Genomic DNA, 18,183 nt, shown 5'->3' with positions numbered 1-18,183 from the left:
ACAGCCGGTAGTGTGTGGGCACTCCAAAATACAAATCTCAGAAAATCAATTATTTTTCTCTCCTCCTCTCTCTCCTTTTTGTTTCCAACTCATGAAAACATATATAGGGAGAGTGGGGCTATGGAAAATAAGGGAAGATCATTTATCAAAAGAAAGATCAATCAAAGATTTTCTTCTTCCTTTTTCGTTTTGTTTTACCGATTTATTCAAGAATTTCCAAAATCCTTTTTCTCATAAAATGATCTTCAATCACCTTTTATAAAATTTAATATATTCCAAATATATTATTAATATCCTTTTGGATTTTATAATATTTAATATATTCCAAATATATTGAAGATATTATTAATATCCTTTTGGATATTACCATAATAATTCATAAATTATAATTATCACATAATTATAATTTTAATTAAATCTCATATTTAATTTATTTCCAAGCCGTTGGAATTATGGAAACAAATTTCGCACCTCCTTTGATTTCTAAATTGCATTATTAGCTCGTCATTTATAAAGAAGGCGTACTGGGGACCATGGACCTATAATAAGAAGCTTCAATAAATTGGATAAATAATTAAACTCTTTAATTAATTTATTCAATTTATTAATTCCATTATTACTCCACTAAAAATATGGAATTGCACTCTTCTTTATTATAGAATATTTTACTCTATGAAAAGAGTCGTCCATTGATATAATCATTACATACGGATTAATCCTCCATAGATAATTCATAATTGGAGCTAGGAAATTTTCCGTTTACCTCTCCAATTATTTTTAAACCTCATTTACCATTAATCCACTAGTGAGTGGTTCAATTTATAATTCTATTATAAATCGATTGGGCCCAACACTCAGTTCCAGAATTAACAAATGAGGGAATTATCTTTCTACTTCTCGCAAGAAGGAATGGATTCCATATCTGTAAATTTATATTCCCAGCCATTCATTTCAAATGTAAATCTAAAATGCAAGTGTTGAGAATGCGTAATTGCAAACTTTAAACAAGCAAATTAAGAATTACATAGAAATAAATAGGAGTTTATAATTACTTCAGGATTAAGATCTATCCATATATGATCATCTTTATGATTTAATTTGAATTTCATAGTGTAACGGAATTTATTATGAAATTTCTAATTAAATCGGTCCAAGTCCTACATAATCTCATTATATATAAATGCCCCCAGCTAGATGTCTCCACATCGACGGTCCGGATAAGACAGTCACATTCAAAATGTTCATGGGCCGCATTAGTGATGTTTTAATTAAAGATCCCATACTTTAATTAATTTCATCACAGACTTAATTTAAGTATAATTTAATCCTCTTGTATATATAACTCTTATATATACTAAATTATGGTTACATCCAATAAACTAAGGATTTTGCTATGATATTCAAAACAAAATATGTTCAATGATAAATGTCGCTTTTATTAAAAAAAACATAATCCAATTACAATGCTTTGAGGGCACTATTAACATTTACCCCGCAGCTTAACATCGAGCTTCCCGCCTGGCGGCACAGCCCGGCCACTATAGTCACCCACCAACTGCGTCCTTTCGTTGATAGCTTCGCCACCTCAGCCGGTCCCGCCCCCGCTTTCTTCGCACCTCCGCTCGCTCCCCGGCATCAAACTTCTTCACGGTCTCGACTGCGGCCCCAGCGCGTAAAGCCTGGTTCACGGCCTTGGGATCCTTCACGGCGCCAGCAGTGGGCTTTCGCCGGCTCAGAATCATTGGCTCCCAGTCCTGCGTTAGTTTCCCCGTTGTCCGCGTCGGCATCGCAGCTGATAGCAGAGATCTGAAGGTTGAATCCCGAACGTTGTATTGTAAAGTGGAGACGAAGAAAACTTCAAAGCGTTGAGTTTTGGAAGATGGTCGATCGAGCGATTATTTATCGACAGTGGTGGAAACTAAAAAGGCATTCCAGAAAGATCTTTGCATCTCCTTCCAGAAACTTCACGGTGCTTCTGAAACGGAAGTAGAGCCGGAGCTTTCAGCGCTAGAAAGTACTAGAAGCAACGATAAGAAAATATTATGAATTATTTCTCCCCTCTCCTTCTTGTTGGGTACTTGTATTCGTCCACATTTTGATCGTGTGAAATTATTGGTGTGATAAATTTTATCTTATGTTAAAATATTTTTTCATGATTATACTTTTTATAAAATAAAAAAAGTCATCGCTTTGAGGTTAAAGCCTTCTTACCAGGGAACTTAAAAAGCTGTTGACTTCTATGATTTTAACTAAATAAAGAATTTGTTTAAAGTGTGTGAATATACAACAAGGAATTCTGATCTCTATGGTAGAAAAAAAAAGGAAATACTGTGCATGCCTTTTATAAATTAAAAATTAATTTAAAAAATTAGATGGAAATATCCTATAATGGCATTGCTTAAGTGCCAGCATGCGCTCCTCCAACATCTGTTCTCCCCACCTATACTCTCATCTTTACCACCTCTATCTGCTCTTGATAACGCAATAGACCACCATTCTAGTATTGATGAATGCATTGTTAATACTCTTTCCTTGCTCTCCTCCTTTAATGATTGTTCCTGTTTGAGATCACTTCTGAATGTGTCATCGGCACTTAACTTCTATATTGATGGAGTAGCACGAATCCCATGACCTGCTAAAGAAGATGATATCCCTGTAGAGTTCCAAAGAGAAAGAGGAGTTAAAATGGAGTTAGGGATCGGGTCAAGTTCGGTTAGGCTCATCGAGTTGGTCCACCCTGCCAAGTAATTTAGGCGGATTGGGTTAAAATTTTATAAACTCATTTTAAGATGGGTTCAGAGTAGTTGACCCGCCTAGGCCCGCGACCCGTGTGGGTTGGCTGAGAAAATTTATTTATTTATTTTAAAATTTAAAATTAAAGTAGAAAACTCAATGAATTAGTGGATTTGTTTAAATTATAATTCAAACTTAAAAATTATAATTCAAACTTAAAAATTTCAAAAATTTCAACTGTCAATTTAGATGGAGAAACTTAAAATTTTTAATATTTTTAATATTTTTTTAATTTTTAATAGAAGGATGCTGAAGGGGAAGAATCTTGACTGTGTGTGTGCGTGTACCTACGCCCACATCTACGCCCAGAAGCAGAGTCATTATATGGAGAAGGCACATCAGAAAGTAAGGGGAATATCACATCAGCGATAAGAAAAATATCCTATCGTTATGGTAGTTGATGGTCTTATCACCCATGCTTAGTACAGTAAGAGGTTCATGCCATATTAATAAGGTAGGTGATCTACTGTGGAGTACTTTACCCTCACATGTATCCTTTAGGGTCGAGTCCGGCAACATGAGTGAGGGAGCAAAGGAAGTAGTAATGATGGAATAAGACTACTGGGATGAGAGTGCGGACTTGGCAAGGCTGAGTTTACCGCGGAGCTGACCTCCATCTGAAAAATCATAGATCCAATCGGAGTTGAGCTAGTTGGGCACCAAGTAGGTCACGAAGTAGATCGGGCGCCAAGTCGATTATAGGGTCAATTGAGTGCTGAGTTGGCCCCAGAGTCGGTCAGGCACCGAAGTCAGAGCTTGGACATTGAGCTAGGATAGGGAGCTCAGACACGAAGCTCGACAGGTACGAATGTGGCATCTGACATGTTGCTCCACCTGACCTTCTTGACTAGAGCATATCCGCCCATAATGACGATCTTCTTCATTTTCTCCTTTGCATATCGACTCTATGTCATTGGTTGCATTTGAATTTTCATGATCACTAAGAGTACTTTGTTGTCTATCCCAACTTCTCCATGACTATAAAATTTTTCATGGTCAACTTTGGATTTTTTGGTGTGGCTAAGTTGTATAATGCCAATTTCATTTATTTATCAATAACTATTTTAGTCTTTAATATTTTTTTTTAAAGTTTTCACGCAATGCATGGATTTTCAGCTAGTTAATATCTTTAGAATAATGCATCACGATTTATTTTTCTTAGGATATTTTTTTCATATCCAAAATATTCCTCATATTCCCAAAAGCTTAATTCTTTCCATATTGCAAGTTTGTAATTTCAATAGTATTCAATCTGATTGACCCAGTAATCTCTCATGTTTTCCAATTAACAGCCCCGTCGAACTATGAAAATACTAAGTTTATTTGGAAGCAAAGCTCCCTTAGCAGAAGAAATACAAGTATAACACATGGAAACAATCAGAACGTTCTGAAGTTCATGGAAGAAGATCAACAGCAACATCATAGGATCATCATCTACAGCTACCCCAGTGTTCATGTGGAGTTCATCGAATGAACAAGACATGGAGAAGAAAGAGATATTACTCAGCGTGCAGGCTGTTGATTGTAGTGGCTCTTCTCTTTCTTTTTCACAGCAGCAAGCCTTGCACTGCGAGCAGCGGCCTCGACAGCAGCAACTTTTGCGGCAGTATCCATCTCTTTACTAGTTTTTTTCTTCCTAACTGATGCCATTTTCTTTATTCTCTCTACATCAACTCCAGATGTATCACCACCAGGGTCAGCAGCCACCTCTTCTGAGCCTTTATTACTGGTATCGAGATCTGGAAGCTGCTCCTCTTGCTCTTTGGCTTCTTTTGATGATTTTTCCTTTTTATTCTTCTTCTTCTTTGAGTTTTTGCTTTCTGAAGTAGCAACAGTGTGTTCCTTTTTCTCTCCATCGTCACCATCTTGCTGCAATTGTTTGCTGCCTGGAAATTCGATAAGGAACATATGCAGCCATGTATGTTCAATCAAAATATAAAGCATCAAGTATTACCCAAAATTAGAAACGCTAAACATCTCTCATCATCTGAAAGTTCAAGTATTACCGTCGGTTTCGTCTCGAGCGCCATTAGTTTCTTTGCCTGAAATGCCCAGCTCATGTAGGAGCGCATCAAGTTCTGCCATTTCTTTTTTCTTAAGTTCCCTCTTAGAGAGTTGCCCAGGTGCTGGAAGAGGAGCAACAGGTTTCTCTATTATAGGTGCATGTTTAACGGCAACCTCAGGTTCATGTTCAGGTTCCTCCTCATCATCCTCATCACCGTGATCGACATCATCATCTTCACTTTCACTTTCCTAAACAAAATGACCACAATAATCCAACGATAATCCAAAATAAACAAAGAGAAATTTAATAACGCCTAGCACAAATAATAAGAAAAGTTAGCTCCTGGCGTGCATCAATATCATAAATAGATCAGCCAGAGTAGAGAGTGAACAGAATCACAATATTAGCTATTGAAAATAATTTTCAGGACAGACAAATCACTCTCTAAAATCAGCGGATACAATGCTCTTTATTTGAGTAAGCATGACCCATGGCTTTTTTTTTCCCAACTATAAAAATCAAGGGCACTCTACCAACTTTAGCATAAGCATGGTTTTAGTTCGAATCATAATTATTGTTTTGAAAATTTCCATTACACGGTCATGGAATTTACTGCAACAATCGAAATGCCATTTGCCTTTACAAATACAAATATGATCAGCAAATATAAGTTTCTACACCCCCAAGGTCTGTTACAGCCTAAGAGCAAAAGAAAATACACACAGCAAGCATGAGTCAACCCAACAAAATATGCAGCACCATAGTTAAAAGGATTCCACTTTTCAAGGTCAACACAAAAATCAAAACACAGCCTAGCAAAGTTAACTCAACCCAATGAATCAAGACAAACTGAGACGTGGAGATTCATTTCGAATATGAAACATATAACTCTTAGTGGTGTCAGAAAAGGTGTTCAAATCATCACTTGAACAATAAACATAATATTAGTGAAAAAAATACTAAAGCACCAGCTAGTCTGCTTATGCCACTTAAATTTGGCATTTAGATCTACAATAAACTAATATGTGTAGAATGAAAAGCCTCCATAGAAATATACACAATCGAATGAAAAAACACATGGACAAACAACAGAAGGTGACACACATCCATGCATCTCCATTCTGCACCTTGATGTGCCATGTTGAAGCCATGGATTATTGTTAACAATAATCAAATGTCAGACACATGGATCTTCTTTCATCCTTGAACTCCATATATGATGCTATCCTTAATACTATCAAAGAATATTCAGATATTTTGTAAATATCTTAAGTACAATTTTCTTTGACCTATATAGGCCATACCTTTAAACTCCAAAAGGTCTTTGTCATGGTTTTACATTGGCAGTAAGAGAGTAATGCAACCCTTCACCACCCGACACCACCTTTCGAAATGAAACCTCAGCTTAGAGAACAGAAAAGTTCCATTAAAATCAGGTAGTGCCATATTTAGATGTTCCAGGCATACCCAAGATATGGTCAAGCCTAAAGTACAAGCCGAATTTGAAGTGTTAAAGGAATAACTTTGACAAATATTTTCGTAAAAGCATTATATGAGGTTTTCCAACATCTTATGGAGTGAATTGCCAATACCTTTAGTTCTATTCGTATACAAGTAAAAGGAGAAGTTGCTCAAGAGGAGTCAAAAGATAGAGCATATTTCTAGTAAAAAACTTAAATTCTTTTTGACAAATGTCTCAAATTTAGATATTAACCATTCAGACACAATGATTGATACTGGTGAGAATGATCTATCTTGCTAATGGTATTAGAGATGCATAATAAACAGTTGATGCTTCAGAAAGTACCTTACCTTTTTATAAATAAGAACTAGCAATAGAATCAGACTAGAGATGGCAATGTCTTAACAAATATCAAAGCAATTCTGCTATGAACAGTTCAGTGAACCATTAAGTATGGTTTTTTGGGATTACCAACTTGCTAAAATATAGGAATAATACAACCCTTTTTATGATTGCATACGTTTCAGGGTATAGTTACCAAGACATTCTATAAATACACTTTTTTTTTGTACAAGTGCTATCCTTCACAAGAATGTCAAACAGGAGGTATGACTTTGTTTCACATGTCTTCATGAAGCAAAGACACTAGTACCATGTATGTGTTAGTAGAAGTCCTAGAGCCAATTATGTGATGATTGACTAGGGACTTTTGTATCATATTCTATTATTAATAAAGGCATAGTTTTTTGTTATTATACTTACTTTGTATTTGTGTCAAATAACTAAGTATAATAATGTCCTTAGGTAGCTAGTTCTAATCTATATCATATCGATTGTTTGAATCGATAGTGAGATGATATAGAAAACATTACTCTTAAACATTCCTAGTCAAGCATTAATATTCAGGGACGATGTTAATACGCTGAGATTAGCATGTAGGTCAACTGAATGACTTGATCTCACAAGTCATGAATATGGGATATCAAGTTGACGCATAGATATATATTAGAAAATGTATACTGTTGACTGAGAAAGTTTTATGGATCGTTATATGAGTGTCATAAACTTTCTCATGTGACTATTGGTATGAATAGTCCTTAGATCGAAGTCACTACGATTCCCTACATAAGGAGTTATGTACTTTGGTATCGTCAAACGTCACCCGTAACAGGGTGGACTATAAGGCGATCACTGGGTATGTATCGAATTCTGCGGAGGGATATGAGTGATGTAGATGGGATCTATCCCTCCCATATAACGGGAGTGATATCTTGCGGCCTCTTGATAGAGTAGGACCACGAAATGCAAGGTCATGCTCAAATGAGTCAATATAAGATATTAAGCTCATTTGTTTGAGTGAGTCTACTTGGGGATCAAGAAACACAAAAGTTGATAAGAGGATGATACGGTCTATGCCTCATTGATCAATCTAGATATCGAGGATAGAAGGACATGGTCATACATTATCATAGTCACGGAGGTTATATCGGATCTCGACATTCTTGTCACTTGGGTAGCAATGATGCATTGCTAGATGTCACTCATTGCTTATGTTTCTAAAATGGATTTTAGAGACATTATCAACGTTACAAGAATCTATTGGATCACACACAAATAACACTCTATTTAGAAATGGATTCATTTTAGTTTGACTAAAGGAACAATTAAGCTCCTTGGATGACCAAGACTTGAGTTAGACTCAAGTTGGTTGAATTTGAGTTAAACTCAAATTAAACCAAATTGATAAATGGATTTGATTCATCATGTATGATTAATGTGGATTAATCATGCATTGAAGAAGAGGAAGTTATTATGCATGGAAATTATCATGCATGATTAATAAGATTAATCATGCATTGATGAGAGAATGCCAAAAGCCTCATGCATTAATGAGATAATACCAAAAGCCTCATGCATTGATGAGAGAATAAAAAAAAGTCTAAAAACCTTTGGTATTCATGGCATGAATATAAAAGAGTTTTTCTTGCAAAACTCATGTATGGTTCATTCATCTCCTCTCCTCTTCTTCTTGGCCGAGTTCTTCAAGGTTGCTAGCACAACCAAGTTTCTCCAAAGTATGAGTGTTAGTATGGATATGCATAGAGGCACGGACATTTGAACATGCTAAAGATTCGACAACCTTTGGACGAGCGGGATAAGCGAAGGGCACGCATCAAAGGTAAATCCTATTAGATAAGATTTAGATTTCATAAATCCAAACTTGTATGAATTTTTTACATGGATCGCTCAAAGGATCCTATTTTTCGCTGCGAAATTTTTGTTTTATCGCATAGGATTCCCAACAATATGATGTAGATGTAAATTTCAAAACGTGCCGAGATTTCGATCCTAGATCAGAACGATATAGTTTCGGTGGCATATCGTGCCGATATACTTTCGATATTTTTTAAATATAACATATATTAACTAGAAATAAAAAATTTAATCTAATATTTAAAATAAAAATAATAAATAATAAAATAATTTTTAAATAAATAAAAATATATATATTAAACTAATGAGATAATTTTATTATATTTTATTTAAATCTATTTAAATTATCTAAACTATAGATAGGAATTGATTAAAATTATTAACCTAAATTATTTAATTAAACCTAAGTTAAAAACTACCTTGTTCCTCGCCCACCCTGCCACTGCCGTGGGCACACACAGTCTGTGCGACATGTTCAGACTCATTATTGAGCCCGGGCGACACATCCGGACTAGTCATCGGACTAGCATATGCCTCTGGACACCTCACCGGGCTTGGGAGGCATGTCCAGACTCATCGGCGAGCTAGCGTGACGCATCTGGACGCATTGCCGATCCGGCGCGACACCTCTGAACACATTGCGAGCGTTGGCACCAGAGGCATACTTGTGCCATTGCCACGAGCAGAACAAGATGTTTCGTCTATATCAGACGAAATGACTCGAGATTTTAATCCATGATAACACGTCAACGAGTTAAGAGATAACAATATTTTTTCTTATAAAAAAGGAAAAAATAAAAAAAGTATAACTAATTTCCAACTTTTCCAACCAGTAAGGAATATAATATTCTCAAACATGTTTGTTCAATAACGTTGACCAGAATGATGTGGCAATATAATCAATAATCATTTATCAGACATGACTTTGTCCCTTGGTAATTAAGGCATGATTAAACCTAGTCAGCAAATACCATTTTCAGGAATCTACTTGATCCAAATATTTGTCATTTGTATTGGATAAAAAAGTTGATTGGTCAATTTAATGGCGTAGCAGAATGTAAACCCACATGCCTCAATCAAGAGAACCAGCGAAAGCCAAAAATATTCAGTAGGTCAACAAATTTTCTAAACAAAGGCTCTAAGTTCTCTTCATATAATTCATGATTCAGAAATCCAACCAAATTAGAACTTTAAAAAGTAAAGAAAAATAAATTATATGACTTAGAATTTAGAAAGTAAAATAAATATTATAAAAGTAAAACAATATCAATAACAATCCAGAGCAGAAAAGCAGAATGAAGTCGATATAAATGATTGTCAATTCTTAGAGAAGTAGGTCTTGCACGAATTTACCATGAAAGGAACTATTAATTATATTGGTATTTTTTGTACAAACCAACATGATAGTCAATCATCTAATGAACTCACACTAGTAATTATTAAAACCATAATAGCTTGTAGTTTTGAAATATACAAAAGAATCTTAGTGGTTAACTAGTTTTTTTTTTATATTAGTTGTTAATAGGTTTTTTTTTGGTCGAAATGTTATTAGTTAACTAGTTTTCTTTGGTTGAAATCTTGATGACCAACTAGTTGATATTAAATATAATGATTTAGACACTGGTAATGTAACATATCATAAATGGAACTTGAGTAGGTACATAATGGAAACTAACTTTATGAAGTAACATATGCACTATTGCTATCTTAAATCAATATCATGCAGTTTGATATTTAAAAGGGAAGGAAAAACAAAACATTGTCAGTATAATCCAACAGGTAGTAGCCATATAGACAAACAACCGTATCGGTTTAGGAGTATACGTACTTCCTCGAAGGCAGGCTCAGCTTCCTTGCCGTGCTGCTGCGACGAACCCCAAACAGGCTGTGGCGGAGCTGTGGTGGCGAAGTAATCATCGTCGTCATCAACATCCGCCCAGGATTTCGACGTCAGCGGTGTAGGCGACCAGAACACCTGCGTCTCCGGCTTCTTCGCCTGGCTCTCCGATGAGCCCTTGCTCTTCGAGTTCTTGTCCGACTTCTTCTTCTTCTTAAGCGTCTCGAGCGCCGCGAAAACGTTGGTGTTGCTAATCTTCAAGGATCCGTCGTCCTTCCTGCTTCCACCTCCAACCATATCTCCCTAACTAATGCCGAGGGTTTTAGAAAAGGACAAAAATCTAAAATTGTTCCAGATTCAACAGCGAATCGAGAGTGATCGGATTTCCACGCAAAACAGATAAATGAATCAATTTGCATAAAACAAAATTGTTGATCTGAACAAAAAAAACCCCGAATAAAAGTGGGAATTTTTTAGCTGATGCAGGAAGATCCAAAAGAGGAATCGATCGAAGAAAAATCGGCAGATTGTAACTTGGGCTAGCTGCTGAAGACAGAAATCATCCGACAAATTTCACAAGATTATGGTCAGGAGAGAGATCCACAGAACGAAATCCTAGCTTCGTCAAAGAGATAGCTCGAATATTTTAGGGCTTAGATTCGAGGAGGGTGCCCGCGTGACGAGAGACGAGCGCAGCTGTGCACCGATCGATCAGGGTGAACAAATAACGTGCCATGTCCCGCGATTGCGTGTAATTATTTATTTCGACTAGACTGTTTGACCAGTCCACTGCACGGATAAATGTACAATTTATAATATTTAATTATAAAGAATTATTTTTTAAATAAAAAATTGATTCGTAATGACATTTTGTTCTTCATGATTGCTTAATTTGTTTTAATTCATCACACACATTGTGCTGGTCAAATGCGTAATCTTAGTATCTTTCATCACGTCGCCCTCAGTTTTGACCAACTTCTTCCCCACCGCCAGCCTCATGTATTCATTCCCCACCGCCGCCTCCGTCGCCGCTTTCGCACATCTTTCTCCACTCTTTCCAAGCGCTCCTTGGTGCTCCTCACATTGGCCTCCAGTGATCCTTCTGCTCCTCCCCTGCAGGCCTCAGCCCCAGGGGAGATCAACAGCGGGTTCAACTGAACTTGGTGCTGCGGTGCCGCCTGTGGCGCACATAAAAGGATTCCTCGGGGGTGGGCTGCGCAGTAGTAAGCATTTCCCGCGTGCATGCCGTACAAGGCCGGAGCAGTCGATGCTGTCGGCGTGGCATACACCGGTGGGACACATATGCCTCCCAGCACAGGCATCGGCGGTGGCATAGACGCCTTCGTGCTTGAGCCGGAGGCCCTGAGCCGACCTTGATCCCATTATTCCTGCATTAGAGTCTATTCTGACGGAGTTAGGATTTTTCTTTTTTTGATATCAGGCTAAAAGTCGTGAAGAAGAAGAAACGAGAGAGAAAGCCCATTTTCTTTTATCTTTTTTAGAGTTTAATTGTCAAAAGAACATCAGAATATATTTTTTCATCATCCTTATATAAGCTAATGAGGAGATCGAATCTGATGAGAGTTAGAGGTCTCTTCTTTCATCAAATATCATGTGTTTGATGAATGACATGCAGGATACTAGATCTCACAACTACATAACCACTTTATTCACATGGTGCCACATGCTCTTGAATATTCCTGGTCGTTATCTAATCCAAGATGGATGAAGAAATGAGGTCGATGTTGATTAGCCTTAAGGATAGACGAAATCGATGCCTAAGGTCGAGTTAGAGATGAGATCGATAACTAAGATCAAGTTGTTTTGGGGTTGATTAGCCTTAAGGATAGACGAAATCGACGCCTGAGGTCGAGTTAGAGATGAGATCGACAACTAAGATCAAGTTGTTTCGGTCGAGCTACCGAAGCCAATCTATCTTGGTTGAACTGTCGAGCAAGTCCATCTAGACCCAAGTTGGAGAAGTCGGATGACCAAGTTAAAAGATTGGGTGGATCAAGCCAGAGGTGTCAAATGTCCAAATTGAAGGAGTCGAATGGAGTTGAGTGGCTAAATAAGAGGAGTCGGGTGACTAGGGCTGAGCAAGCGGGCGGGTCGGACGGGTTTGTGCGATTTTCTCACCCGACCCACCATTGGCGGGTTAATAAAATTTAAACCCAACTCGATTTTTTTTCGCATCAAATTCGGCGGGTGGCGGGTGCCGGCTGGCGGGCGGATTGGCGGGTTATCGAATGTAAAAAGGGCATTCTCGCGGGAAACCATGGGTTATCAAATTCGGCGGGTTATCACATATATGAGCATGGAAACCATGGGTTTAAGAAACAGCAACACAAGGGCATGTAACTAATCAATATTTTGTAACACTAGATGAAGAATAATAGAATATACAAGAAAGTAAGCTTCAACAAAAAAAAAAAACAAACGAGTTGCATAACAGCAGAAGCAAAACACAGATAATGGCATTGGAAGTAGAATAAAAGTGATGATAATGATAATTGATATTTAATACAAAACAAACAGCAGTAAAATAAAAATTATTGTTAACCAAACCAAGCAAAAATATAACAAAATCGGAATTTGGAAGTGAAGAGCTTGGATGAATCGAATCAATGTTTTGTTCCAGGAGAAGAGTTAGAGAAAATACCCGAAATTCCACACAACTAGTGAAAAGTTGAAACTTGAAACTAAAGAGTGAAAATTACATACTTGAAACCCTTGATTCTTGACTCCTGAAGCTTGAAAGTTGGGAGAGAGGAAAGTGCCGAAGTGTGAGAATGGGTTTGCTGCTGGAAACCCCTCTTTTTTGTCCTTATCTATTATTAAACAAATCATTTTTAATATATGTATACATATATTTTATTATTTGTATATAAATAGGCGGGCGGGTCGGGTTTAGTCGGATTTTAAAATTAAAACCCGAAACCCGCCCGTGTACAAGCGGGTTTGTCAATTTTCTATCCATTTTTATTTTTAATTTTTTTTAAACCTGCGGGTTGGCGGGTTCCGGATGCGGGTGGCGGGCGGGTTTAGCGGGTCGGGCAGGTACTGCTCACCCCTACGGGTGACCCTATTGAACTCTACATTTGCTTGACTTTTAACTTTACTCTCAAATTAGCTCTTGACTTGATCCTGCCATGTGTGGCTCTCCCTATTTGTCATATCACAAGTCTTCTCTAAGTCTAGTCGAAGGCAGCTCAAGTCCAATTGGCTAGACTAATATAACTGTAGTCTGACCGCCAACCCATACACAGGGATAACATAGCCTCCAGACTTCGTCGCTTTATGCTTTTAGCGCCTCGGTAATACGTGAGTCATGCGTCATTAATGTGAGCGATATGTGTGATGGCGTATCAAGGTTATGATAGGTGTGCCATATCTAGTCATAAATGTAATTCAGTCTGAGGTTGACATATGTTGGAGTCATGCTGAAGGATCAACCAGAGGTGACTGTTAAGATCTTGTGGGTTATGCTAGATCTAACAACCCAACATCGTGGTCCGCCTTTTTGCCTTCCCCAATCCAACGACTAACCTTTCAAATGTCAAGGATATTAGGGCTGCCCACAAAGGAAAATCACTGCATTCATCATTTTGTTCATCGTTAAGCTCCATCCGTTGCCATTTCTATAGCTTTGCAAACTTGCTTCTTTTTATGTAACTCCCTCTTTCCGTTGGCATCACTACCACCATAAAATCGTCGCCTTCCCTTCTCACTTTCTCCTTCCTTTGATGGCTACTGAAAGCATCTCTTCACGTTGGTGTGAGTCCGTGGAGTCGAATATTAACAAGGGGACATGGATCAAATATGTATGCAGTTTAAAATTTCCGTCGACCACCAATTAGTAATCCCAAACGCCTTTGATTGACCTCATCTTCCTCCTCTTGATTTCATAACCTTCATTAGGGGTCAAAAGATAGGTGGTCTTCGATTTCCCATCCTTTCTTTGTCAAGGTCTCCTAATACTTTCACATTCCTCTTTAGCAATTAGCCCCTAACTCTTACCGATTACTGTGCGAAGTAGTAATCATATTCCGCCTATACCGAATACCCCTCACATCTCGAGTCTTCCATTACTTCTTCTACCAAAAGAAAATGAAGGCTAGGTTTTTCTATCTTACCGCGAGGCCTTCTTGTAGTTTGTTTAGGAAAAATCCTGACTTCACATAAGGGATGGAAGACTCATTATGTCTTTATTAGACATCCCACTCCATTTAGATGGCCTATCGGTTAGGAGGCCGCCAACTCTGAATCAATTTAAATTGGAGTCCAATTATCTGACATCAACGAACGCTTTGTCAAGCCTCCAATTTGACATCAAGCATTTTCTCGAGGAGAGCCTCCTCTTTCGCTTTGGCTTGAGTCATATTAATGTCGAGCTCCCCTTGACCTTTGGTAAGAATTTTCTATTTATGCCTTATGTGATAGTTAATTGAAAGTTTTTTTGTTGTCATGTAGCCAAAACCACGTTGAGAGTCTCCCTCAACCAGTGCTTGAAGTTGACTGAGGCCAAGCTAGAGGAACGTGGTGCTCGACCCATTGGTGATGTAGGTGATGCGGTTGCCCATAGAGGAGCTACCGGCACCTTGCCCCTTGCATAGGTGATTCCTGCCGCTTCCGATGAGTTGGAAGAGCCCTTAAGAATAAGCAGAAAAAGGCCCCAACCACGTGAACCTTCCATTGAACTAAGCCTGCCAGTAATCACCCCCCTACTGAGGCTGGATCCCGACTGCCCGAGTCAGACTCCCACTCTAGCAAATCGAGTTCTTCGCCTCCGCCCTTTGGGCCAATCTCCTTGGCCCCTTCATAAGGCGACCATCCAGTTAGATCCACTAAGTGCCTTAAGTCCTCATTTTTCCGTTAAAGGGCAGAGTGGGCATTACCTTCGTACACACAGTACGTCGCAGGGATAGGAGGTCCTTGTTCCAGCGTCACCATCAAATTAACCAATTGGATGGCTAGAGTGTGGGTCGACACAATTGAGCAGGCGAAGAAGAAAACCCTTGGGAATTTGGTGGAGTTGATAGCATTGGACTTGACTAGGGTAAAAACTTGTAGGTTTGACTATGTTAGAGCTTGTGTTGTGCCAATACTGATGATTAACTTCTATTCCACATGATAGGTATGGGTTGGGATGATAGGGATGACCTCCCGAATCCTCGACTTCCTCCATGCCCACTGAGAACTACAAACTCGACTGACCGAGTTGGAAGCACATCAGACCCTCCCCCCCCCCCCCCCCCCCCAAGCTTTGGATGAGGTAAAGGTGGAGGCGGAGCGACATAAAGCAACGACTGTAACCCAAGCTGAACAACTACGTCTGATGTAATAGAAGTTGGACGAGACTAAGGTTGAGGCAATAACCACCAAGGATGAGTTCAGGGCTCGGTCAAAAAAGATGAAGTTGTGGTTGTGTGAGAAGAAAAAATGACGAAAGAAGGTCATGACCGTATTAGAGATGGCAGATACCAAGTCAAAAACTTGTAGGGTGGATTTGGAGGGGACGAGGTCCATGTTGGAAAAGGAGTGGGAAGAGTCCGCAATTCAGAAGGCTGAATTGGAGGTCCTGAAAACTAAGTTGAAAGTCCAAAAGGATAAATTAAGGGGTAAGGAGGTAGAGGTTGAAGCATACCGGATTGGAGAAGAGGAGTGTTAGGCCGTCAAGAACAAAGAATTTTATGGTTTACTTGGCGGTTGCATACCCAAACTAATTAGGCACGACTTTAACAAGGCAATCTGTTAGATTCAAGAAGCTGAATACCTCCCTATTGATCTTCCTTTGGATTTCCTGAGTCTGCAGAAAGCCTGTGACAATATCTCTCCAAAAGATCTTGCGGATTTTTAAGAGTCGCCCTTTGTTCTTTCTTCCTTTTATAATCCTGAGACTTAATGTGTTCTTTTATTTTTTTGCCTTTTTTGTAATATGGAGACAAAATGTTAATGAAATTTTGAAATGGAAATGAAATGAACTCTTTGATATTTGTAATTTCTTTCTTGTTGTGTTTGATGAAGTTTGGGTTGAATCGAGAGATGAAAGAATCATGGGAGCAAATGCAAGTTTATAAAACCTAGTATTTTTGATTTTGTAGGCAACGCGTAAGGACTCGGTGTAGAGACCCGAGCATCTTAGAATTTGTGGGAGCATGTAAAGACTTGATGTATGGACCCGAGTGATCTAGATTCGGTGTACGGACCTAAAGTTCTTCAATTTCTTAGGGGCACGTATGGACCCGAGTGTCTTTGACTTGGTGTAGAGACCCCGAGTGTCTCAACTCAATATAGGGATCCAAGTGTCTTAGACTCAGTATATGGACTCAAGTGTCTTGAATTCAGTGTAGGGGACCCGAGTGTCTTCGATGTCGTGGGAACACATATGGACTTGATGTATGGACCCGAGTGTTTTAGACTTGGTGTGGAGATCTGAATGTCTTAGATTTGGTGTATGGACTTGAGTGTCTAAAGTCTTAGACTCGGTGTATGGACCCGAGTGTCTGAAGCCTTGGACTCGATGTATGGACCCAAGTGTCTTGGACTCAGTGTATGGACCCGAGTTTCTTGGACTTAATGTATGAATCTAAGTGTTTTGGACTCCGTGTATAGACATGAGTGTCTGAAGTCTTGGACTCGATGTATGGACCCAAGTGTCTTGAACTCGATGTATTGACCAGAGGGATTTGAAGAGAGAGAGAGTAATCTTTTAATACTAAAGGAAAAGGATAGGTACAAGTAAATGAGTACTTGTGATAAAATAGAAACGACAAGTACTAGAGGTTCCTAAACATGATAGGATCACAGGTGCACCACTTGCCACGGTCGACCGAGCTATTTGTTGTCCGAATCTTCCTGATAGTATGCTCCTGAGCTCATCTTGTGTGTGATGTAGTAGGGTCCTCCCTATCGAGGCTCTAACTTCCCCACATCACCTACAAATTTGATTTTCTTTCAAACAAAGTAGTTGACTTGAAAGGTGTGAGAAATGACCTTTTTGTTATAAGTTTGACATATTCACTATTGGTAGGTCAAGAGGCATAGTGCTACTTTATTTCGAGTTTCAATGATTAGGTTGAGCTTAAGCAAACACTTATCGAGATTGTCGGGGTCATAGGCTTGTACGTAGACAGACTCCGCGTTGATTTTGACAGGAACAAGCATCTCTCCTCCATAGACCAAATGGAAAGGGGGCATCCTTGTGCTTTCCCTAGGAGTAGTTCTGTATGCCCATAGGATGTTCGGTAGCTCTTCCACCTAGCTATCGGTAACATGATCAAGCTTGATCTTGAGTCATCGAATAATCTCTAGGTTGTTACCTTAGCTTGCCCATTGCTTTGATGGTAAGCGATCGAGGTAATTGCCTAATGAATACCAAAACCTTCACACCACTCTTTTAGTTTGTGCCCCTGGAATTGCTGACCATTTTCGGATACCAACTGACGAGGAAGACCATATCGACAAATGATATTTTTCCATAGGAATTTAAGTACGGTGTCTTCTGTTATTCATGCCAAGGGTTCGCCTTTCATCTACTTGGAGAAATAATTAACCTCGACCAATAGGAACTTTTTCTAGTAGTCCGGTTCGGAAGGGGTCGACAATATCCATTCTCCATTAATCAAAAAGGCAGAAAATAGTGGATGTCTTTAATAACTCTGTAGGGGTTTAGGTTGCGGTGTCAATTTAGGTAGTTGGGTGGGTTCGGGTCAGATTGAAATAAAATATTATTAAAAAAATTAACTCGAACCCAACCCGAACCTGATTCAATCTGAAACCCTAAACCTGAACCTGCATAACATGACTAACTCAAAAAACCTGAATAACTTAGAAAAAACTTTTTTTTACTATTTTTCCTAATAATTCTTT

The 18,183-nt window shown here is 38.7% G+C and overlaps 2 protein-coding genes across 2 annotated transcripts; both read right to left on the bottom strand.

The window, feature by feature from the left end:
* Positions 1-1,544: 1,544 nt before the first annotated feature.
* On the bottom strand, positions 1,545-1,843 carry LOC141827250 (multiprotein-bridging factor 1c-like). The gene has a single exon (XM_074714479.1). It carries the CDS (start codon positions 1,785-1,787, stop codon positions 1,545-1,547), a length of 243 nt encoding a protein of 80 aa, XP_074570580.1. The 5' UTR covers positions 1,788-1,843.
* Positions 1,844-4,093: 2,250 nt separating this feature from the next.
* Positions 4,094-11,022, bottom strand: LOC141828179 (uncharacterized). Its single transcript, XM_074715552.1, has 3 exons — positions 10,303-11,022; positions 4,800-5,046; positions 4,094-4,679 (listed from the first exon to the last, which is right to left on the bottom strand). Exons 1-3 carry the CDS (start codon positions 10,606-10,608, stop codon positions 4,297-4,299), a joined length of 936 nt encoding a protein of 311 aa, XP_074571653.1. The 5' UTR covers positions 10,609-11,022; the 3' UTR covers positions 4,094-4,296.
* Positions 11,023-18,183: the final 7,161 nt, after the last annotated feature.

The sequence above is a fragment of the Curcuma longa genome, chromosome 4, assembly GCF_044706935.1.
Source record: "Curcuma longa cultivar G26 ecotype Majalengka, Jawa Barat chromosome 4, ITB_CL_G26_1.1, whole genome shotgun sequence".
NCBI classification, from domain to species: Eukaryota; Viridiplantae; Streptophyta; class Magnoliopsida; order Zingiberales; family Zingiberaceae; genus Curcuma; species Curcuma longa.
Note: the sequence above shows the minus strand (reverse complement) of the source record. Positions and strands in the feature narration are given on the sequence as shown.